Source organism: Oryctolagus cuniculus, chromosome 1, assembly GCF_051225735.1.
Source record: "Oryctolagus cuniculus isolate XC-2025 breed Fujian yellow rabbit chromosome 1, ASM5122573v1, whole genome shotgun sequence".
Classification (NCBI taxonomy): Eukaryota; Metazoa; Chordata; class Mammalia; order Lagomorpha; family Leporidae; genus Oryctolagus; species Oryctolagus cuniculus.
This window is the reverse complement of record NC_142867.1, coordinates 167387374-167410598: the sequence shown is the minus strand read 5'-3', so window position 1 is coordinate 167410598 and position 23225 is coordinate 167387374. Positions and strand designations below refer to the sequence as shown.

General features: G+C 44.5%; 1 protein-coding gene across 1 annotated transcript; it reads left to right on the top strand.

Annotated features, from left to right (window-relative positions):
- The first annotated feature begins 1713 nt into the window (after positions 1–1713).
- AK3 (adenylate kinase 3) lies at positions 1714–23225 on the top strand. The gene is given in 5 exon segments (NM_001082114.1): positions 1714–1864; positions 14603–14722; positions 18643–18815; positions 19339–19457; positions 23070–23225. Coding segments are annotated over 5 exon segments (684 nt in total). The 3' UTR covers positions 23191–23225.

Genomic DNA, 23225 nt, shown 5'->3' with positions numbered 1-23225 from the left:
TCTTCCACTGTACAGATAAAGCAGTGCTCAAATGTTTGTTCTCTGTTTCTATTCTTGGAATTCAGGTTTCAGGCTTTCCCTCGGCTGTTCTCCCTCCATGTTCTAACTCAGCACTCAGAGCAAAGTCCAATTTATTTATTTTATTTGAAAGGCATTGTTACAGAGAGATAGAGAAAGAGAGAGGTCTTCCATCCGCTGGTTCACTCCCCAAATGGCTGCAACTACCAGAGTGGGGCTTATCAGAAGCCAGGAGTCAGGAGCTTCTTCCAAGTCTCCCACGTCGGTGCAGGGGCCCAAGGACTTGGGCCATATTCCATTGCTTTCCCAGGCCATAGCAGAGACCTGGATCAGAAGTGGAGCTGCTGGGACAAATGGGATGCTGGCACTGCAGGTGGTGGCTTTACCAGATATGCCAGGTGCTGACCCCAAGGCCATTTCTTTCAAAGTTTTCCTGACAACAGCAGCTGCAACAGCCTCCCTCCACACTGCCACAGGTTCTATTTTATTTCATTCAGAGCACTATCTCAAATCTTCTGACTGGTTTGTTAGTTCCCTCTGATGATCTGCCTCCACCGCCGGATTCCATCATCCATCTGCCTCCACCACTAGACTTTACACTCCAAGCTGCCTCTTGTTGACCGCAACATCCTCTGAGTCCCCAGGAGAACAGCACGCGTTCTGAGTAGACAATACATACTTGAGGAACGCCTTTCTGAAGGCGAGTCGTGAGCCTGTGTTCGGCGCTCGGCAGAGTAAAAGTGGCAGCTACTTTTTGAGCGGGAAAGTGTGATCCTGGGAGCTAACAGACACCTCTCACTGGATGTGTGACTTAAGGCTCCTCACTCCGTGGAAAGCAAAGTTTCTCTCCTTTGAGACCAGGAAGGCCTCCAGCCTCCTTGTCACCTCCTGTGATTCTGCACAGTGAGGGGAAAGAGAGGCCAGGAGGAGGAGGGGAAGGAGGAGGAAGAGGAAGGAGACAGGGGAGGGAAGAGGGTGTCCAGTGATCCCGGGGAACAGAGGGGGAGGGGAGCACGAGCGGCACCGAGTGGAGCCTGCCGAGTTGGCTAGGGGGCTGGTGATGCGCAGGAGAGGGTCTCGCAGGGAACAGGGGACGTGGGGGACTAACGGGGGGTTGGGGCGGGGGCGAGTGCAGCCTGGCTACCAACAGACGCCAAGCAGCGATTGCGGCAGAGGGGGGCGCACGTGGGGTTGCCAAGGGTGAACGGAGGAAAGCGCAGCCCACACGGCTGGAATCTGGAGCGACCGCGCCCCGGAGTCCGGAGGCGCGAGGGTGAATCTGAGGGGAGGGAGGGGGCAGGCAGAGGTCTTGGAGGAGGCCTCCGGGAGCCCCGGAGGCAGAGTGGAGCAAAGGGTGCAGAGCAGAGCGGGCGGGTGGGCCGGCGGCGCGGAGGGCGCAGGTGGCCTACGGACACGGGAGGGCTCGCAGGGGGCGCGGCTTACGCGGGTGGAGTGGGCCGGGCCGGGCCGGGCGCGGGCAAGGGGCGCGCTGGGGTCCAAGGGGCGGGCGCTGCGGCGGGCCGGGCGCGGGCGGGGCGTGGCGGCCGGGGTGGCGGTCGCTTCACTTCCGGGAGCGCCTGGGCGCCGCCGCCGCCTGCTCGCAGAGCTGCCAGCGGGCCCGGGGCCGCCGAGCCGGCGAGCGCGCAGGCCAGGCCGAAGCTCCGGTGCCAGCGCGGCTGGGGTCTGTCTGTGGCCATGGGGGCGTCCGCTCGGCTGTTGCGCGCGGTGATCATGGGAGCGCCGGGCTCGGGCAAGGGCACCGTGTCTTCGCGTATCATCAAGCATTTCGAGCTGAAGCACCTCTCCAGCGGGGACCTGCTGCGACAGAACATGCTGCGAGGCACAGGTGGGAGCCCAGGCCGGGACGGTGGCTGGCCGCGGAGCTGAGGCGGGCGCAGCACTTCAGTGCTCCTGCAGCCCCGGGGGGAGACTTCAGGACAGAGACCTCCGTGGGCACTAAGGGCGGGTGGTGGGGCAAACTGACTAGGCAGCTAGGACGCGCTCCAAGTTCAAAGGGGAAAGGAAACGACTTGGCTTTGTTTGAGAGGCACGTCCAGTCCCTGGGCGCAGTCGCTCCGGTGGGTCCCGGAGCTTAGCTTTGGTTTATTCTTCATGTGCCCTTGTACATGGAAAACTGGCATTAGCCCTGCTGGTATTTGCTCGTGCTCTTGCCTTTTTTACTTTTATTTTTTAACCCTATGTATGGGATCTTGTAGTTCTGACCTTACCCCATAATCTCAAGGTCAAGTTTTATTTACCCTCATTGCACGCACAACATTGGCTTAGATTTTGATACCCCAGGAGATTTCTTAGACACGAAAACTATTCTTGTGCGTGGTTGCATAAAAGATTGTTTGTCATGCCAGATTCATTCTTACTTCTCAGCACAAAGTCCAGCCAACCAGCTGCACACTTTGCTGGGGGGTAAATTTGTGGTCTGTAAATTCTATCTTAAGAAGGCTATTTTTAAAAAAATCATCGGTAGGATGAATTTGTTTCCTCAAAAGTGTTGACCTTTACTTTCTAAAACAGAACACATAATGCTTGCAGGAGTCAGAAAAGAAAGGATTGGAAACAGGGCAGAATGCAAAACATAAAAAGTAAAGAGCTCTCATTCCCTGGCACAGTCTCAGAATTCAGAAGGCAACAGTGTGTTTCCTTCTAGAAATGTTTATTTGTGTGCAACAATATGAGTATATCCTTTATTTCATCTTATGTACTATGTAATCATACTGTGTATGTACTCCTCACCAGTGTATTTTCAATATATATCTGAGATATATTTCCACATGAAGAAAAAGAAGCCCATTTCATTCTGTTTGTATAGTTATCTGTTTACTAAATCTGCTCTGAATATTTAGCCAATCCCCTTTTGATGGGCATTTAGGTTATTTCCCGGAGAGGCTTTTTTGTTTGTTTCAAGTGTACATTCAAATGAAACAAACAAGCAGCAGTCAGCCCAGTGTTTTGTTTGTTTGTTTGTTTGTTTTAATCTCTTGGAGTTATTTGGCTTAATATCTGCATTTCTGGCATAGTACTAGATTTCTCCTCTCATATTAACCTTATGAAATAGTAGAGTGTTTTGTAGTTAACTAAACTTCACTAAAGGGTTACACTGTTTAACTTGTTTGCTGAAGATTCTTGGTGCACCATATTGGAGTAGTTAGAGACAGTAAAGAATCCCCAGTACTGCACACTCCAGCTGGTTGGGGTCAAGTTAACCAAAGTACAGGAAGTAAAGGATCCTTTGGGGATTCTCTGAGAAATTACTGCGCAGTGAAGCACCCTGTGGTTAGGGAACAGCTTCTGTAGAAAGTGTTCGTTAGTTTATGGAGACACAACACATTGGTAAATTTAAAAGCCGATTAAATAACTTTCTATAAAATTCACCTTGCTTATCCTTGACACTCCTTGACTGCCTTCTTCCTTCTGGTTCCACAGCCTAAACAAAGAGTCTAGCAGGAGGGAGAGAATCATGGGAAGAAGTGCAACTGGCCTTAGGTGCCTGCACATTCTGCAGTCTTTCTGGGCAATACTTTAATAAGAAAAGCAGAAAAATGAAATTTGGGGAAGGATCATGGGATTGTTATTACAGGAGTTCTATATCTCAATAATAATAATATATTCTCAATAAATATTTGTGAATGAATTGGGTTAAGTCCCACAGAGGCAGATTATACAGAGAAGTGTAATTTTTTTTTTTTGAGGTTTATTTGTTTATTTATTTGAGAGGTAGAACTACAGACAGTGAGAGGGAGAGAAAGAGAGAAAGGTCTTCCTTCCATTGGTTCACTTCCCTAATGGCCGCTACGGCTGGCTCCAATCCGAAGCCAGGAGCCAGGTGCTTCTTCCTGGTCTCCCATGGGGTGCAGGCGCCCAAGCACTTGGGCCATCCTCCACTGCCTTCCTGGGCCACAGCAGAGAGCTGGACTGGAAGAGGAGCAGCCAGGATTAGAACCAGCGCCCATAAGGGATGCTGGTGCTGCAGGTGGAGGATTAACCTGTGCCACGGCGCCGGCCCCAAGATGTGTAATCTTTAAAAACAAAACAAAACAAAAAAACCCCTGCTTAATGTTTTCTGATACTGAAAGTAAAGCACACTTATTATGAAGGAAGAAAAATATGTCATGAAAACATAAAAAAGGAAAATTAAGATCCCTCGAGGCTGGCCCTGTGGCATAGCAGGTTAAGCCACCACCAGCAGCCTATGGACAGTAGCAAACCAGGAGTACCTATCGGCCACCACAGGACCCTGCAGTTGGGAAATTTGAGTCTGGTCCTTAGATGTTTGGTCTAAATCTGTCATTTAAAGATGAGGAAACTGAATTCAGAAGAGGTTAAAGAACTTGCTCGGGCTAGCATTGTGGAATAGCTGGTAAAGCCGCTGCCTGGGCTGCCGGCATCCCGTATGGGCACCGTGTGTCCCAGCTGCTCCACTTCCAATCCAGCTCCCTGTTAATGGCAGCAGAAGATGTCCCAAGTGTTTGGGATCCTGCCACCCACATGGAAGATCCAGATGAAGCTCATGGCTCCTGGCTTCAGCCTGGCCAAGGAATGGCCCTTGCAGCCATCTGGGGAGTGAACCAGCAGATGGAAGATCTCTCTCTCTCTCTCTCTCTCTCTCCCTCCCTCCCACTCTCTCTATAACTCTGACTTTCAAATAAATCCATTTTAAATAAATAAATGAAAAAGAAAGAACTTGCTCAGGGGCCAGTGTTGTGGCATAGCTGGTTAAGCAGCCACCTGCAACACCAGCATCTCCTATGGGCATTGGTTTGAGTCCCTACTTCTGCCTTCCCATACGTTTCCCAGCTAATGCACCTGTGAGGGCAGCAGAAGATGGCCCAAGTACTTCAGCCTCTACCAGCCACACAGGAGACCTGGATGGAGGTCCAGGCTCCTGGCTTTGTCCTGATGTAGCTCTGGTCATTGCGGCCACTTGGGAGTGAACCAGTGGATGGAAGATCTCTTTTTCTCTCTGTCTCCATGTAACTCTACTTTTCAAATACATTTTTAAAAATCTTTAAAAATTTTTTCTGTACTAAGATTATCTCATGAACCTCAATTTGTGAAATACTGCATAGTGCAAAGAGCCTTGTTCTCATCTGTATGTCTGAGGAGTTGAACTCAGTAGATAATCTTCAAGACCTTGGTCAGCTCCCATGTTCCTATGTGTCTAACAAAACATAATGTATACCCAGTGAGCACAGGTGTGCCTAATTACAATGATATTGATGAGACAGCAGGTTTTTTTTTTTTTAATAAAGGTTTATTTATTTATTTGAAAGGCATAGTTACGGAGAGAGAGAGAAGGATGGAGAGAGATCTTCCATCTGTTGGTTCACTCCCCAAATAGTCCCAACTGCTGGAGCTGGGCCAACCCAAAGCCAGGAGCCAGGAGCCTGGAGCCTGGCCTCACATGCGGGTGCAAGGGCTCAAGCACTTGGGCTATCCTCTGCTGCTTTCCCAGATGCATCAGAAGAGAGGTGGATTGGAAGTGGAGCAGCCAGGATTCAAATTGGTGCCCATATGGGATGCTGGCACTGCTGGTGGTGGCTTAACCCGCTGCTCCACAGCGCTGGCCCAACAGTTTATTTTTGTAATGGTAAAAAAATAATGATTTTTAGTAGGCCACACATTTACTTTTTTTGGGATTCCCCAAATCAGAAAGAATATTTAGTGAAAAGATCTTTCCAGGACATTTCATGCACATATAACCAGATGCTTCCCTCTGTATATTTTACACAAATCACAGCACCCATTACTCTGTACCTTCAACAATACAACTTTCCATAAGGAGTACTCCATTTCCATTTTTTTCGGACAGTTTTATTGAAATATGATTGATATACCATATAACTTACCTTTAAAATGTACAATTCAGGGGCTGGCGCTGTGGCATAGTGGGTAAAACCACTGCCTGCAGTGCTGGCGTCCCATATGGGCACTGGTTCGTGTCCCAGTTGCTCCTCTTCCAATCCAGCTCTCTGCTATGGACTGGGAAAGCAGTGGAGGATGGCCCAAGTGCTTGGGCCCCTGCACCCACATGGGAGGCCCAGAAGAAGCTCCTGGATCCTGGCTTCGGATGGGCCCAGCTCCAGCTGTTGCAGCCATTTGGGGAGTGAACCAGTGGATGAAAGATCTCTCTCTCTCTACCTCTGCCTTGTTAGTAAAATGGTGCCATCTTCCTAAACCTAGCCTGGCTTACTAGAAGTCAGGTGACCAAAGAGCCCAATCACAAGTTTCTGCTCAACTCCCACCCTGTTGGGATTTGCCTCTCCCACTTCCTTACCTCTGTAAGGCTATATAGGACCTGTTCTCCCAGTACCAGGTGGTGGTTCTCTCTGTGCACAGGGAGGCGGCCTGTCGGGTTTTCCCCACCCAACAATAAACCTTTTCCCTTACTTTGGTGTTGGGTGTGTTTGGTGGTGGCCTTTCCTTTCATGCCTCCCTGTAAATCTGCCTTTCAAATAAATAAATCTTTTTAAAAAATGTGCAATCAGTGGATCTTTGTATATTTAGAGTTGTGCAACTATCAGCAAAACAAATTTTAGAACATTCCTATCACTCATAAAGGAAATCATACCTATTAGTCATGTCCACTCCTGCCCCACCCTGCCCCACCTGAGCCTGTGGCAACACTAATCCACCTTCTTTCTTGATTTGCCTATCCTGGACATTTAAATGGAATGCTGCAGTATGTGGCCTTTTCTGTCTGGCTTCTTTTCATTTCGAATGGTGCTTTCAAGAATCACCCATATCGTGGCATGTACTAGTACTTTACTACCTTTTTTTTTTTTTTGCTGAATAATAATCTATGGTGTGAGTATATCATTTTTACTTATCCATTAATGAGTTGGATAAATAAATAAATAAATAAATAAAGGACATTTGGGTTGTTTTCTCTTTTTCCATTATTTTCTATACTATATATATTTTATGTATTTTTGTACCATAAAATGTTAAGGGACAGTTTTTAAAAGATAATCTTGATAATGAGTGTTGTCTCGAAGAAAGAAGTCTTCCATGGATCCACCAACTACAGAACGCGTGCTCGGTAATGGTGAGGCAGAGCTAGTGGACTTCACTGGAAGAGCTCACCTCCCCGTGGGCCCAGGGGAAGGTGGGTGGATGGACACACCTACTAGTCAGCCCAGCCTGCCATAACTGAGTACCAGAGTGGGGACTAAAGAAACAGAATTTATTTTCTTATAGTTCTGGAGCCTAAGATTCCAAGTTCAAGGTGCTGCCAGAGTTGGTTTCCGGTGGGTCTTTTCTCTCTAGCCTTCTCACCTTGTTCTCACCTGGTCTTTCCTTTGTGCTGCTGGGACCTCTTCTGTTTATAAGGACGATGATCCTATCAGATTAAGCACTTGTCTTTCTGACCTCGTTTAACCTTAATTACCTCCTTAAAGGCCCTATTTCCAAACACAGTCACATGGAGTGTTAAGAGTTTCAGTTTGCATTTGGGTGGGACACAGTTTGATCCACAGCACCGTATAAACATATGGTTTCAGCTGTGTCATTAGTGTGCCAACAAAGACAAGTCTAGAGGAAGAAGTTGCTTGCAGTTATCCTGGAGACTGAGGAATGTTCACTGTGAAGGGCCCTTTAAGATATCCCTTGAGGGGCCCGCGCTGTGGCAGAGTAGGTTGAGCATTTATCTGCAGCTCTGGCATCCCATATGGGTACCAGTTTGAGTCCCAGCAGCTCCACTTCTGATCCAGCTCCCTAATGAAGGCCTGGGAAAGCAGTAGAACATGGCCCAAGTGCTTGGGCCCCTGCACCCATGCGGAAGAAACTCCTGGATCCTGGTTTCGGGTTGGCCCAGCTCCGCCAGTGGTGCCATTTGGGGAGTGAACCAATGGATGGAAGACCTCTCTCTTTGTCTCTCCCTCTCTTTGTAACTCTGCCTCTCAACTAAATAAATAAATCTTTAAAAATATAAAAAATAGGCCAGTGCCACGGCTCAATAGGCTAATCCTCCACCTACAGTGCCAGCACCCAGGGTTCTAGTCCCGGTCGGGACACCACGTTCTGTCCCAGTTGCCCCTCTTCCAGTCCAGCTCTCTGCTGTGGCCAGGGAGTGCAGTGGAGGATGGCCCAAGTCCTTGGGCCCTGCACCTGCATGGGAGACCAGGAGAAGCCCCTGGCTCCTGGCTTCGGATCAGCGCGGTGCGCCGGTCACAGCACACCGGCTATGGCTGCCATTGAGGGGTGAACCAATGGTAAAGGAAGACCTTTCTCTCTGTCTCTCTCTTTCTCTCTCTCACTGTCCACTCTGCCTGTCCAAATAAATAAATAAATAAATAAAAAATAAAGATGTATCTTGAAAGCTGAGTAAAAGCTTATCAGACAAAGTGGGGGAGTTTTGGGCTTGGGTGAAGATAAGGAGGATCCACTGTAGGTAGAGCTCCTTGTTGAATCAGGGTGTGGGTTGAGCACAGGGTGCAAATGACAAGACGGGGAGGTAAGATGACTCTGGACTCAAGTGGTTCTTTATGGACTTCTCAAATAGAGATTTCATGCTGTAGCAGAGTGGATGAGAAGGGGAAGCCCCGGAACGGGAATGCTATCTAGTAGGTGCTTTGCTGGAGAGGAGCCACTGGGTGATGGCTGGAGGGAGGACCAGTGGTCAAGGGAGGCTTTTCTTTTCTCTGAACTGTAATCTAGTGAAATAGTCCCTGCAGAAGTATTGCAGTATCTCTGTATCATGAGAATAACATGAACTCCTGTTTAACCACCACCAGAAGGAAAACCAGGGCTTCTGTGATCCCCCCATGGCTCCCTTCCATGCACATCTCTTTTCCGATAACCACTGTGTTGAGTCAAGTCTTTATTATCAGAGAGGTTTTTTTTTTAAGCCCTTGGTTGTGTGTAAAACTATCAGTTAATCCACTCTCTGTCATCTTTCTACTTCTATTTTGTTTTGTTTTGACATATTTTTAAAATAAAGTTTTATATAGTTCATTATGTAATGATGCTAAAAGCAGTTCTGGCAGGAACTAGGTTCTTTGTAACCCTTTCTCTTGGCACATGTAAAAGAGAACTGTTATTTATAGGTTAGTCAGGTCCTGCTTTTGTACTTCATAACTGCCCAAACAGTAAATTTGAATAAGCTCATTCAGATATGTGGTGTGGTTGGTTTGGGTCATACTGTTAGAACGACCAGACTTTAAAAGGAGAATCACAATTTAAAATGAGTTTGGCTATTTGATACCACAGTTAAGCCACTGCTTGGGAAATGCACATTCCATATCTGAGTGCATGGATTCAAGTCCCAGCTCCACTTCTTACCCAGCTTCCTCCTGATGTGCACCGTGGGAGGCAGCAGTGATGGCTCAAGTACATTTAGGATCCTGGTGTTGCTGTTGCAGGTGTTGCAGGCATTTAGGGGGTAGATCAATAAGTGACATTTTATATAGTAAAGCACATATTTCTCAGACCAGTATCTCTGTGTTTTGAATTTCTGGTTATTGTCCTTACAAGTTGACCTTGACTTTCCTTATTTTTCTGTAACCCTCTTTCCCCTATTTTTGTGTGTAACTGTAGAAAATTAGCTAATTATGAATAATTTACTTTTAAACTACCTTTGTGTTTTTAAGTGTGGAAGCTTCCAAATTTGTTTAATTTTCAAATCAAAAAATAAGCAATATTTGTATGAGAAGTCTATTAAGGCATACTACTAAATTATAGTGGTTAGGTAAAAATTTACCAAATGTCCATGGAATATGCTGGATGGGAGTGAACATTTGAAATGTCATTCCAAACTACGTAGACCTTGAAGTAGGCAGTTGAGTCTTTTTTTTTTTTTTTTCTTCTTTGGTAAACTTCAGTGGAAGCACTAAAGACTTCAGAGTTTAATACATACTGTGGATAAATGTCTGTTGATACAGAAAGTTGTTAATGCATTAGTAAATGAAAAACACATAACAGGCATGTGTTGCTTTACAATTGGGATACTTTGGGGTAAATGCATTGTTAGGCAATTTTGTCACTGTGCAAACATCACAGTGTATTTAACAAAAAACCTGGATGGAATGTAAGTCAATCATACACCCAGGCCATATGGTAATGCCTACTGCTCCAGGGTTCTGAACCTGGATAGCATGTTACTGTACTGAATACTGTAGGTAATTGTAACACATGTATTTGGTATTTGTGTATAAAACATAATTAAACATGGAAAAGGTATAGGAAAAGTACTAGGAAAGAGGAATTTTTCAATTCCATTTTAATACTAATGTAGGATCACTGTTCATAATTTAGGATCATTGTTACTTGGTTCATCACTGACCAAAATGCATACAGACTGTATTAGACCATGCATAGAATTTTTCATCTATCTATGTATACACAAAACTTGAAAGCAAAGCATGAAAACTTGAAAGCATAAGTTTTTATATGATCAATTTTTAAAAATAAAGATTTATTTATTTGAAAGAGAGGCAGAGGCAGAGAGAGAAAGAGAGAGATCTTCCATCTGCTGGTTCACTCTCCAAATGGCTGCAATGGCCGAAGCTGGGCTTATCCAAAGTCAGGAGCCAGGAGCTTCTTCCGGGTCTCCCACACAAATGCAGGGACCCAAGGACTTGGCCATCTTCCACTGCTTTCTCAGGCCATAGTAGAGAGCTGGATCGGAAGTGGAACAGCTGGGATTTGAACTGGTGCTGGGATGCCAGTACTGCTGGCCGGAGCTTTAACCCACTTTGTCACAGTGCCAACCCTGAACATTTTTTCCTATGTTGAATTATAAGAGTTTTGGGCCGGCGCCGCGGCTCAATAGGCTGATCCTCTGCCTGCAGTGCGGGCACTCTGGGTTCTAGTCCTGGTTGGGGCACCGGATTCTGTCCTGGTTGCTCCTCTTCCAGTCCAGCTCTCTGCTGTGGCCCAGGAGGGCAGTGGAGGATGGCCCAAGTGCTTGGGCCTTGCACCCGCATGGGAGACCAGAAGCACTTGGCTCCTGGCTTCGGATCAGCGCGGTGCGCCGGCCGCAGCGGCCATTTAGGGGGTGAACCAACAGTAAAGGAAGACCTTTCTCTCTGTCTCTCTCTCACTGTCTACTCTGCCTGTCAAAAAAAGAAAAAGAATTGTAAGAATTCTTTAGATATTCCAGACATAAAATCCTTATCAGATTTATGATTTGCAGAAATTTTTTCTCATCCCATGATCACCTTTTCACTTTCTTGATGGTATTCTTTGAAGCACAAAAGTTTTCAATTTTAATAAACTCTAGTTATTAATTTTCCTTTGTTGGTTGTGCTTTTGGTTTCATATCTAAGAAACCACTGTATAATGCCAAGTCATGAAGATTGACAACTATGTTTCTTTTTGATAGTTAGAACTCATACATTTAGATTAGTGTTCCTTATTGAGTTAATTTTTATATAGGTGTGAAATAGGGATCCAGCTTCATATCTGGATGTTTAGTTGGACTTGCAAGATTTGTTGAAAAGATTATTTTTCTTCCCATTAAATTATCTTGGCATCTTTGTTGAAAGTCAATTTACTGGCCGGCATGGGCCCTTTACTTGCTATTTTTAAGTCACAAGTGTGTCCTCTAAGTTCTTAATTCTTTTTCAAGATACACTATTGTGTGTTCCTTGTATTTCCATATGAATTTTAGGATCTGCATGTCAGTTTCTGTAAAGACACCAGCTAGGATTTTGATGTGATTGCACTGAGTCTGAAAATCATTTTCAGGGTATTGCCATCTTAACAATATTGACTGTTATAATTAGTTAATATATTTCCATTTGGCTAGTTTTTTCTGTACTTTCAACAACATCACAGTTATCAGATAAATTTTGCACTTGTTTTAAAAGATATATCACTGCTTTTCTTGTTCTCTTTAGATAATTATAAATTGAATTCTCTCACCTTCAGATTGTCCATTGATAGTTTTTTTTTTTTTTAACAGGCATACCTATTCATTACTAGATTTCTGTACATGTATTGAACTTGTACACTGCAATTTGTCTGGACTCATTCATTAGATCTACTAGTTTTTATGTGTATTCCTGAAGGTTTTCTATGTACAAGATCATGTTATCTGCAAATAGAGAAAGTTTTACTTTTTTCTTTTTTGGCTACTTTTTAAAAAAATTATTATTTTTTTATTTTAAAAATTTTTATTTATTTATTTGAAAGAGTTACACAGAGAGAGAAGGAGAGGCAGAGAGAGAGGTCTTCCGTCCACTGGTTCACTCTCCAATTGGCCGCAAACGGCCAGAGCTGTGCCGATCCAAAACCAGGAACCTGGAGTTTCTTCAGGTCTCCCCGCAGGTGCAGGGGCTCAAGGACCTGGGCCATCCTTTACTGCTTTCCCAAGCCATAGCAAAAAACTGGATCAGAAGTGGGGCAGCTGGGACTTGAACCAGCGCCTATATGGGATGCTGGCACTGCAGGTGGCGCCTTTACCCACTATGCCACAGCGCTGGCCCCTTGGCTACTTTTAATTTTGCTTGGTAGACTAATTGCTCTAACCAGAATCTCAAGTACAATATTGAATAGAATTAGAAAGAGCATATCATCTTAAGACTATTCTTATGCTGATTAAAATAACACTTTATTAATTAATCCCCATTGTTTAAATACATTTGTTGTCATTGGCTGGGAGTTTAGAAGGGGTTTAGGCTGAAGAGGCACCAGGACCAGGTTTCAGATCTCAGCCCTGGAATGGCAATTTTTTTCATGTTTTTCCAATCATTCTTGAGGAGGTTGGAGCTCTTAACTCCCCAGAGCATTGATCTAACAGCTGGCGACGGAAAGGTCCGCACGTAATTTGTGTGCACCTTTCCAAAGGCCACGTTAGTGAGTCCTGAAGGCCCTTTTCCAAACACAGTTTGTAAGCCCAGCGTGCACTGTCAAAAGGCAGCCAGTTTCCATGTAGTTACATATCATGAATTTGACATTTTAGAATCTGCTTTGAGATCAGTAGGGCAAGTCACACCAATAGTTAAGAAAATGACCCTTTAATCTGACTCCTGGGAATTTATCTAGAAGAAAAGACTAAAGAAAAAAAAAGTGTTAAGGTCTTTATGAATAGCAGTGATGAGGAAAATCCAAGACTAGTTTTCATAAATGTCCAGCAGTCCTGCTGTGATAAAGCATGTTTTTATGTATCAAACATGGATACATGAAGTCTAATACAGTGACTAGAAATGATTAGAGCACATCACTGAAAACTCTTTATAAAATATCGCTAAGTGGAAAAAGAACACAAAACTGTATGTATACAGATTACAGTGATGTTACAATTCTGAATGTATAGAAATAGTTTGGTAAGGGAACAAGAAGAAATTAAAATAGTGTTGAGGGGCCGGCGCTGTGGCACAGTGGGTTAAAGCCCTGGCCTGAAGTGCTGGCATCCTATATGGGCACCGGTTCAAGTCCCAGCTGCTCCACTTCCGATCCAGCTCTCTGCTGTGGCCTGGGAAAGCAGTAGAAGATGGCCCAAGTCCTTGGGCCTCTGCACCCACATGGGAGACCCGGAAGAAGCTCCTGGCTCCTGGCTTCGGATTGGTGCAGCTTCGACCGTTGTGGCACATGGGGAGTGAACCAGCAGATAGAAGACCTCTCTCTCTCTGTCTCTACCTCTCTCTGTAACTGTCTTTCAAACAAATAAATCTTAAATTAAAAAAAAATGTTGGACAAGAATGACATAAAGTTGTTAGTATGCTAAAATTGTTTAGCATAAACTCTTCTAGAGTGTTAATTAATAATAAAAATGTAATATTACAGTATTAATCTGGCCAAAAATTTAATTGTACTCATCTTATGAGCAATACCTATTTTAGAGGATTAGGAAAAAAATATCTCTTTATATAACATATGACAGCCCCAGGCACTTAAACTGAGCCACTTCAAAATAATGACTATTTAAAATTCTTATTAAAAATAAGAAACTAGGGACCGGCGCTGTGGCGCAGTGGGTTAAAGCCCTGGCCTGAAGTGCTGGCATCCTATATGGGCACCGGTTCAAGTCCCGGCTGCTCCTCTTCCGATCCAGCTCTCTGCTATGGCCTGGGAAAGCAGTAGAAGATGGCCCAAGTCCTTGAGTCCCTGCACCTGCGTGGGAGACCCAGAAGCTCTTGGCTCCTGGCTTCGTCAGCTCAGCTCTGGCCATGACGGTCATTTGGGGAGTGAACCAACAGAATGGAAGACCTCTCTCTCTCTGACTCTACCTTTCTCTCTGTAACTCTGTTTTTGAAATAAATAAAATATTTTTTTTAAAAAAAGAAAATGATTTCAGCTATTCTATATTTTTGTGATAGAAAAACAACAAAAAATAGAAATACATAAAAAAGAAACATTATTCTGCCACACAAAGACAACTACTGTTTAAATATTGGTCTATAGATTTGCATATTTTTGTCTATACATTTATATCTATATGTTCTACATAGTGGAAGAGTTGTAATAGATTTGGATTATTTTGTAATCTGTTTTTATGAGAAAATCTAATGACGCTTACTTCCTTATGGGTGTGATATCCAGAAGTCCCTTTTAGGCAGCCAGTTCCTTGGGATCTAGAATGGGATAAAACAAATGCACTTACTGATTTTTCCCTCTTTTGCTGTAGAAATTGGTGTGTTAGCCAAGACTTTCATTGATCAAGGGAAGCTCATTCCAGATGATGTCATGACTCGGCTGGCCCTTCATGAGCTGAAAAATCTCACCGAGCACAGCTGGCTGTTGGATGGTAAGTGGAGGAGCCCTGGGCACTCAGCTGCCCCCAGATGGTGAACTCTGCTGGAGAATGAGCAGTTCATGTGCTGTGGACGGACATCAAGGTTGGCAGTTGGGGGCCTGAATTCTGCCCTTCACTGCCCAGAGGCCTTGGAACCGTCACATTCTCTGGGCCTCTGTCTTTGTTGGGATAAAAAAGGAGAGTGGAGCAAGTGATTTCTAAGCTCCCTTCAGATGTAATTTTAGTTCCTTCCTCCCTCCTTGGGGAATATTTTATGATGAGGGAGGATCTCCAGAAAAGAAGGAAGGCCCAGGAGTAACTTGCAATAATAAGCTGTAAATTTTCCCCAGCCAGAGGTGTGGCAGGATCTTTCAGCATAGCTTGATTTTTTTTTTTTTTTAGTTTCTAATCATTGCTTTGTTGATACCAAGAGGCACAGGAGATTTGTTTTTTAACAAGTAAAGCCTTTCCTTTGAGACTGAAGTCTTAACTTCCTGTTTTGGGAGGGGGTAAGCTAATCTAGCCTTGCTATTTATATATTCTTCTCTCCCACTTAACTCCATTCCCCTTCACACGCGCCTGAACTGAGTGCTGCCCTCACACAGCCTGGCAGCCCTGTTGCTGGCTTTACCCAAGAAGGCATGGGATTTTTAAGGTTCCAAGTGGATTAGGCTGTATGAGGAAGGTGAAGGGAAGGACAAACGGGGGAGAGGTTGGGCAGAAAACACTTACTCTGGTTTGTTGGAGTTGGATCAGAAAGAAAAAAAAATTAGTTTTTCCTATGGTCCACTGACCATGCCTGCCAGTGTTTGCACAGAACCTGGAGGTCTCAGAAATTCCTGAAACATTTAATGATGGCTTCTGGGGCATGGAGACTATGCTATGAGGTATGCTATGAGGTACCGTGCTTATCAGGCGTTGTTTGTTTATTCTTTACCCAAATTGACTTGGTACCTTCTGCATGCTAAAAACTATTCTAGTCACCGGACCTAAACCTAAACTAAATCCTTGCCCACATGGAAAGTACACTCTAGCAAGACACAACTAGTGAATAAAAATGCAAATAAATGCTGACACCAGCGAGTGCTTTGAGGGAAACTAAAAGTTGATGTGATTAGTGAGTAATGTGGGCAGGAGGTTGCTACTTACTGCCTTCTTTTAAAATTTAAATAAAGAATATAGATACACGGTTCAAAATTCAAAAGCTTTACTTTAAAACATTAAAAAGTTTAACTGACTTTTTTTTTTTTCGGTGTGTGTGAGATGGGAGGGGCTTAGGAGCATTCCCAAATATGAGGAGTCTGATATAAGTGGAGAATCAAGTCATTGTAGGCTACAGGGACAGGGGCCCAGCCCAGCTCAGGAAAGTGGCAAGTCCTCCCTGAGACCAGTCCTCTGTCACCAGTGGGGGGAAGAGCAGGAATGGGACAAAGACAAAGCCACATGGTAAGGGCCTGGAATGTGGGCACATTTATTGTTTTGCTTTTTGTCATTGTTCTATTGCAAGAATACCTTTTCCTTTTAAAAATTAAAAAGGATATAAATGTATAAGAGAAAGATTCAAAGTCCTCAATGACCACATCCCTTAGGAACAACCAGTTTTAATTGCTTTGTATATAATTTAAACAGGATTTTTTTCTATAGTGATAAAATTTGAATATACACACATTCATGTATATATCTGGTACATTATGTGAGGTAAGGTTCCAGCCACCTATTGCTAAGTCATATATAGAATTACTATTTTTTTCTTTATGTAATATGCAGACATACACAACACAAACATAAACCACTTTTCTTCATTTTGCTTTTTCACTGAATTAATCAGTGTTTGACAGGTGGATTTGCCTCACTGAAATAAAAGATACATGAGCTTGCATTTTGCTTCTGGATCATACTTTTTTTTTTAAAAAAAAATTTTTATTTGACAGAGTTATAGACAGTGAGAGAGAAAGACAAAGAGAAAGGTCTTCCTTCCATTGGTTCACTCCCCAAATGGCCACTACGGCCAGCGCTGTGCCGATCCAAAGCCAGGAGCCAGGTGCTTCTTCCTGGTCTCCCATGAGGGTGCAGGGACCCAGGCACTTGGGCCATCCTCCACTGCCCTCCCGGGCCACAGCAGAGAGCTGGACTGGAAAAGGGGCAGCTGGGACTAGAACCGGCACCCATATGGGATGCCGACGCCATAGACGGAGGATTAACCAAGTGAGCCACGGTGCTGGCCTTGGATCATACTTTTAATTCATGCCCTCTGAGGCACATTTGGGTTGCATTTAATTTTCAGTGTTCTACAGGATACTGCAAAGAATACCCTTGATCTTGTTGCTTCTCTTAGTTGAGGGTATTTTGATTCAACATGTCACTTGTTCTTATTAAATGTACTAGTGCTGTTTTCACCAGGATCACTTCAGTGTAAATTTTATAATAAATACATGGCTTATTAATTGAATTTGAGGACTGTATGAAGTCTTAGAGATTGATCTTTTGGCATTATAAGCTTTCTTTGGGGGATATTTCCTCCAAATATAAGTTCCCTGGACAGTCTCAGCCATTTTCTTTGCTATACTGGCAAAGCTTTTCCATTAAACAAGAAAATGCAATTTTTTAAGTATTTCTAGCTCTTGCAAATTATCACATGTGCAGTTTTAACCTTCATCACTTGGAAAATGTGTTATTTCTACCAAGTTTAATTTTCCTTGGTATTGTGGACAAAATGGTCTTAGTAACAACATTGCAGTCAAAAATTTGGGCTCTCAAATAGCCTGACTTTCCTAACATACTTGGGCCTGTTTCTGGATTCACTAGTCAGTGACATTTGCCTTTCTGTGTCTTTGAACTTGAGCTATACATGTCGAGTATCCCTTCTCTAAAATGCTTGGGACTAGAAATGTCCAGGGTTTTGGAGTTTTTGAGATCTGGGAATATTTGCACAGACTTTAACAGTTAAGCACCTCTAATTGAAAATCTCAAATACAACATTTTGAAATATTTTCAGTGCCAAGCAAATTCAGACTTGGGTGGCAGGCTTTTGGAGCAATGTTTAAGACACTGCTTGGGATACCTGCATCCCATACTGGAGTACATGTTCTGCTTCCAATTCCAGCTTCCAGCAATGCACACCCTAGAAGGCAGTAGGTAGTGGCCCAAGTATTTGGGTCACTGCCACCTACCAGGGAAGCCTGGATTGAGTTTTGTCACCTGGCTTGGGTCTAGCCCAATCCCAGCTATTTCAGGCATTTGGGGAGCAAATAAGCAAATGGGAGATTTTTGTCTCTGGTCATTCTTTCTCTTTGCCTTTCAAATAAAATGAAAAAAATTATATTTAAAAATTTTCAGATTTTGGAGCATTTTGGATTTGATATTTTTTAGGGGGGCTTATAAATTGGTCTGTTAGGGCTTGTTCTGCATTAATTGTTTTCTTTTAGCTAAACTTTAAAATCATTTTGTCATATTCCAAAAATGGCCTTTTGAGGCTTTTCAGTGACATTGATGAGTTCAGTTTTTGATTGCAGGCAGGAGAAAGTAGATGCCCCAGTTAGAAGGCCACAAGGCAGGATGAATCCTCCCCTGTCCAGGGGCCCATCTGCCTTTTGTTCTGCTTAGCCCTTAAATTCGTTGGATGAAGCTTATCCGTACTAGGGATGCAGTATGTTTTGATCAGTCTGCCCATCTGAATGTTGTTATACAAAAACACCCTCTCAGATGTATACTGAATACTGACCAAATATCTGGGCACCCTATGGTCCAGTCAAGTTGACACAAAAAATTAACATCACAGCTGCACTATAGCTATGATAAGCTTACCTGGTGTTCTGTTGTTCAGGTTGCTCACCGTTAATTCTTTGTCTTTCTGCTTTCTCTCCACTCTCTGCATTCCTTTTTTCCATTCTTGCTTCTCCCTCCTTCTCATTTTTTTTCTTAATCTTATAAAGGTTTTCCAAGGACACTCCCACAGGCAGAAGCCCTGGACAGAGCTTATCAGATAGACACCGTGATTAACCTGAATGTGCCCTTTGAGGTCATTAAGCAACGCCTTACTGCTCGCTGGATTCACCCAGCCAGTGGCCGTGTCTACAACATTGAGTTCAACCCTCCCAAAACTGTGGTGAGTAGTTGTGGTGGAAGTACCACATAGCAGATTGTCCCCAAGTCATCCTGCCCTCTCAGACGTTAAATTTTGTGAACTTGGAAATCCTCTCTTGATTAAAACTCCTATTCTCAGGGTACTTGGGGTAGTTGATGATCTAGTTCACTCAGCCTGGTGGTAAAGGCATCCCAGGAGCAACAGGGGTTTGTTATTCATTCAAAAGCACTTACTGACTTCCCACTCCGTGCCAGGGAGTGTGTTAGGTGTTGGGGATGGTGTTTGGTGTGGGGAATCTCAACTGAGATTCCCAGGCTACAGCTGAATCTTGTGTGTGTGTGTGTGTGTGTGTGTGTGTGTGTATAATTACTGAGTTCCTGCTTAGAAAACCCTTTACGCTAAGCAGAAAGTGATTGATTTAAAAGTTGTCACAAGTTTGTGCCAGGTGCTTGCGTAGAGATAACTGTTTTAACATTACTGACCTGCTTTTAAGATCCTTCAGAAATGTGATGTTAAATGCCAGTCCTTCCTCACTCCTGTTTAGGGCATTGATGACCTGACCGGAGAGCCTCTCATTCAGCGTGAGGACGACAAGCCAGAGACGGTCATCAAGAGACTGAAGGCATACGAGGCTCAAACGGAGCCGGTCCTGGAATATTACCGGTGAGCTTTTGCTTTTCCTAACTTCTCTTGCATAGTGAAGCACTCAGTGAATCTTTGATTTTTCCTATACTTTCCAGTTGAAATGTTAATGCTAGACCCAAGACCCAATTTGAATTGGGTTAAGCAATAAGGGACATTCATTAGCTTGTATGGCAGAGAAGTCCAGAGGTGGCCTGGGCTTCAGTCACTCCTGGCTTTGATCAGAGCTGTGCTGTTCTCTTAGCTTTGTCCTCAGGCTTCCTGCGTGGCTGCAGACATTGCTATCAATAGCCAAGGCCTCCTCTCTCCTGAAGGGCTGAGGAGTAGGCTTTTCCCCAGTGAACAAAAACCCCAAGCATCATTCAGATTGAACCAATTGAACAGCCCTTGTCAGGGAATGCCTGGCACTACTGTAGGCCAGCTCACTCCCCATGTCGGCTGGCATTCTTGAGGAGCTTATATTCTGATATGGCTTTGTCTGCTCTTCAGGGAATCCACAGCACACAACAAATATGGGAGTCATACGACTTCAGGTTTGACTCAGGCTAAGAAACGGTCCTGTCTCCTTCCTTATTCAGCTCCTTCTTCCCCTTATCCTTCATTCCTTCACTTATGGAATCATGATCAGTGTCAAGGTGGTACAGCGTCGTCCTTACAGCCCAGACACTGAAGTTCAAGTCCCAGGTCCCCACTCAGTCAACATGGCTTTAACTTTTGCTTGACCTCTGCCTCTTTTCTCCTTTATAAAATTGAGATGAGAATAGAGGGCTGAAAGATTTGAGTTAATATGTATAACTTTTAGAATCCTGCCTAACACATCGTAAGCATTAGGTAAATATTAGTTGATATGGGTGTTACTGTTGTGATAGAAATAAGTATACAGTGAAACCTGAAGCAGCAGTCTCCAAGCTACTTAAGTAGTTATTTCTGGAGGGTGAAATTAGCAAAAGAGTTGGCATTTGATGTTTGACAGTAACTGTTACTATGATTTTATGATTTGTATAATGAGCCTGGCTCTGCCATCACCAGCTCTGTGGCCCTGGGCAACATATTAACCTATGTGCCACAAATTCCTTATTTATAAAATCAACCAATATTATAATAGTATCTGCTTTATAGGGCTGTTAAGGGAATTGAGAGAAGGCGGGGAAACACTTAGAACATCCCAGGCATCTCTTAAGTCACTCTGTCATTGTTATTTACTCTGTGTGACACTGTACTAGACCCTTGGTCTACCCAGACGTTTAGACCCAGTCTCCACCAGGCTCTAACTCACTTTCTGTACGTGCATGACACAACATTTACCATGCAGTGTGACGCGTGCTTATAGTAATTGGGAACTGAATTCGCCCTAGCTTAAGCAAAAGAGAAATCTCTTGGTCACCTCATGAAAATAAAAAGTCCAAAGGTCTGTGGCTGGGTCCAATGGTTGAAAAAGTACCATGAGGCCCCAGTCACTCTCAGCTCCATTCTCCGGTGCTGGCTTCAGCCTCAGGTGGGCTCTCGCTGTGGGACAGCCCCTCAGCACTCGGGCTTGGCACCTACCAGTGCAGCTGCCCCAGCCCACAGGAGAGCCTGGGGTTCACGCAGCTTAGTTCTTATCATGTCCACCTGGGAAGCTGGGGGTGCGGCCGTGGCCAGGGCGAGGGGCGGGGGAGAGACAGTCTCATGTGAACTGCATGGACTGAGGCGGGCAGAGAGCTTGCTCCCGGAAAGCAGCCAGGAGAATGCCTTCTGCTGAGCAGCAGGCATTGCTGCAAGGCTGTGAGGGGAGGCAGCACCCTGAGTGCAATGAAAGAACAGTGAGTGCCAGGATTAGTTCTGCCAACACACTGGAAGGGAAGTTGGGGAAGCTTTTGTTACCATGAATCCAAGCTTTTTCTTCCAAGCTCCCATATATACAGAATAAGGGCCGGACTGAACTAAGACTTGAAAATGGAATTTTCATGGTCTGTAGGACCAGTCCACACTGTTATTTTAAAATGCTGGCAGTCCTATTGTTGAAAACTTTTCTCAGCTGTGGGACATTAATAGAGAAATGGTCCAGGTTCACCAACAACATCATGTTCTTTCTCAGTTGTGAAGCTGATCCTGTAATATGACAGAGAAATTAAAATGTTCACCCAAGGCACAGTTTCAGGATTAAAGGGGCCTGCAGGAGCAGCACTGTGGCTCACTTGGTTAATCCTCTGCCTGTGGCGCCGGCATCTCATATGGGTGCCGGGTTTGAGTCCTGGCTGCTCCACTTCTGATCCAGTTCTCTGCTGTGGCCCGGGAGGGCAGTGGAAGATGGCCCAAGTGCTTGGGCCCTGCACCCGCATGGGAGACCAGGAAGAAGCACCTGGCTCCTGGCTTCGGATCGGCACAGCACCAGCCGTGGCGGCCATTTGGGGAGTGAACCAATGGAAGGAAGACCTTTCTCTCTGTCTCTCTCACTGTATTTAACTCTGTCAAAAGAAAAAAAAAATCAGCAAGCCATATTGGAATGCCAGTTTGAGTCCCAGCTATAAAAAAAGGGGGGCGGGGGCTGCAGGTGTGTAGCCAGCATTTAACCCGCGTGTGACCCTGCAGCCTGCCATTGGAGAGGCTCTTCGGGAGGCTTACAGCAGCTATGAAGCTGGTTCTCTTGACAGCTTTACTGGATGCCTGTGAGTTTAGAAGCAAGGCGGTGTCTGGCAGGCAAAGATGACTGTATTTGCATAATTTCCCTTCTTAGAGATGTTTCTCACCAAGAAAACGGCAGATATTCTTTAACTGTGGCAAATGTTAATCCAGGTAGTGAGACAGGAAAGCTTCTGTCCAGAGCGAAACCTCTGGAAGCTAGTGACACAGGCTGCAGAGGCATGGCTGATCCTGGTTTTAGGAATAAACCAGTACTTACAAAGTAGTAAAACCAGTGAGTACAATGACAGGAGCACACATGGGTGGGATGAGGGAGTTAGCAAGAGAAACGCCAGAACTCGGGAAGGAATCTGGGGGGTCTGAAAACCAACCCCAGCATTCTGATCTTCATTTTCACCATATTAGCCATAAGACCCCTGGATGCTGGCTTGGTGACAAGTCAGACAAATCTGCAGGGCAGAAATGGAGAAACCCAATGGGGGAAAACAATAAAACCAACACTTTCCATTGCTCTTTCTGTTAAAATCCAGAAGGGCGCCACTCAATGGAAAAAAAGATAAACCTATACAGAGAGGAAGGAGAGAGAACCAAGTATTAGCAACTCCTGGAGAAAAGAGTAAGGGAACAAAGTCGAGGAAAAGTTCTGATGTCTGACAGACTATTCGGAATCCTGCTTCCCATTGGTGATTTGGTCTGTTATTTTACAAGAGACAACTTTATCAGTAAAAGAAGATCTGAGCTAGACAAAGGATTAAGTGAACTATTGCATTAAAAAAGCCTTTCACACAGTGTTTAGCACATGCTCATACTCTGCACAGGACAGGCACCACTGGCATTTCTGCAAGCCAGAGGCACAACCAAAATGAAGATCTAGGTTTCACCGCCAGGCCCAGTGCCTTTCTCTCTTGATCATTTGCCGAGACTTCCAAACCCACTTTTATCCTCTTTGATATAAAAGCTTTGGAAAAGCTCATTAGGAAGACTCAGATCTGTGTTGTTTTTCATCTTTAGGAAAAAAGGGGTGTTGGAAACGTTCTCTGGAACAGAAACCAATAAGATCTGGCCCAACGTATATGCTTTCCTACAAACAAAGATTCCAGAAGCACACCAGAAGGACTCCGTCACTCCATGAGGAGAAACGCACATCACCAGGAAGAGAGCAGGAGC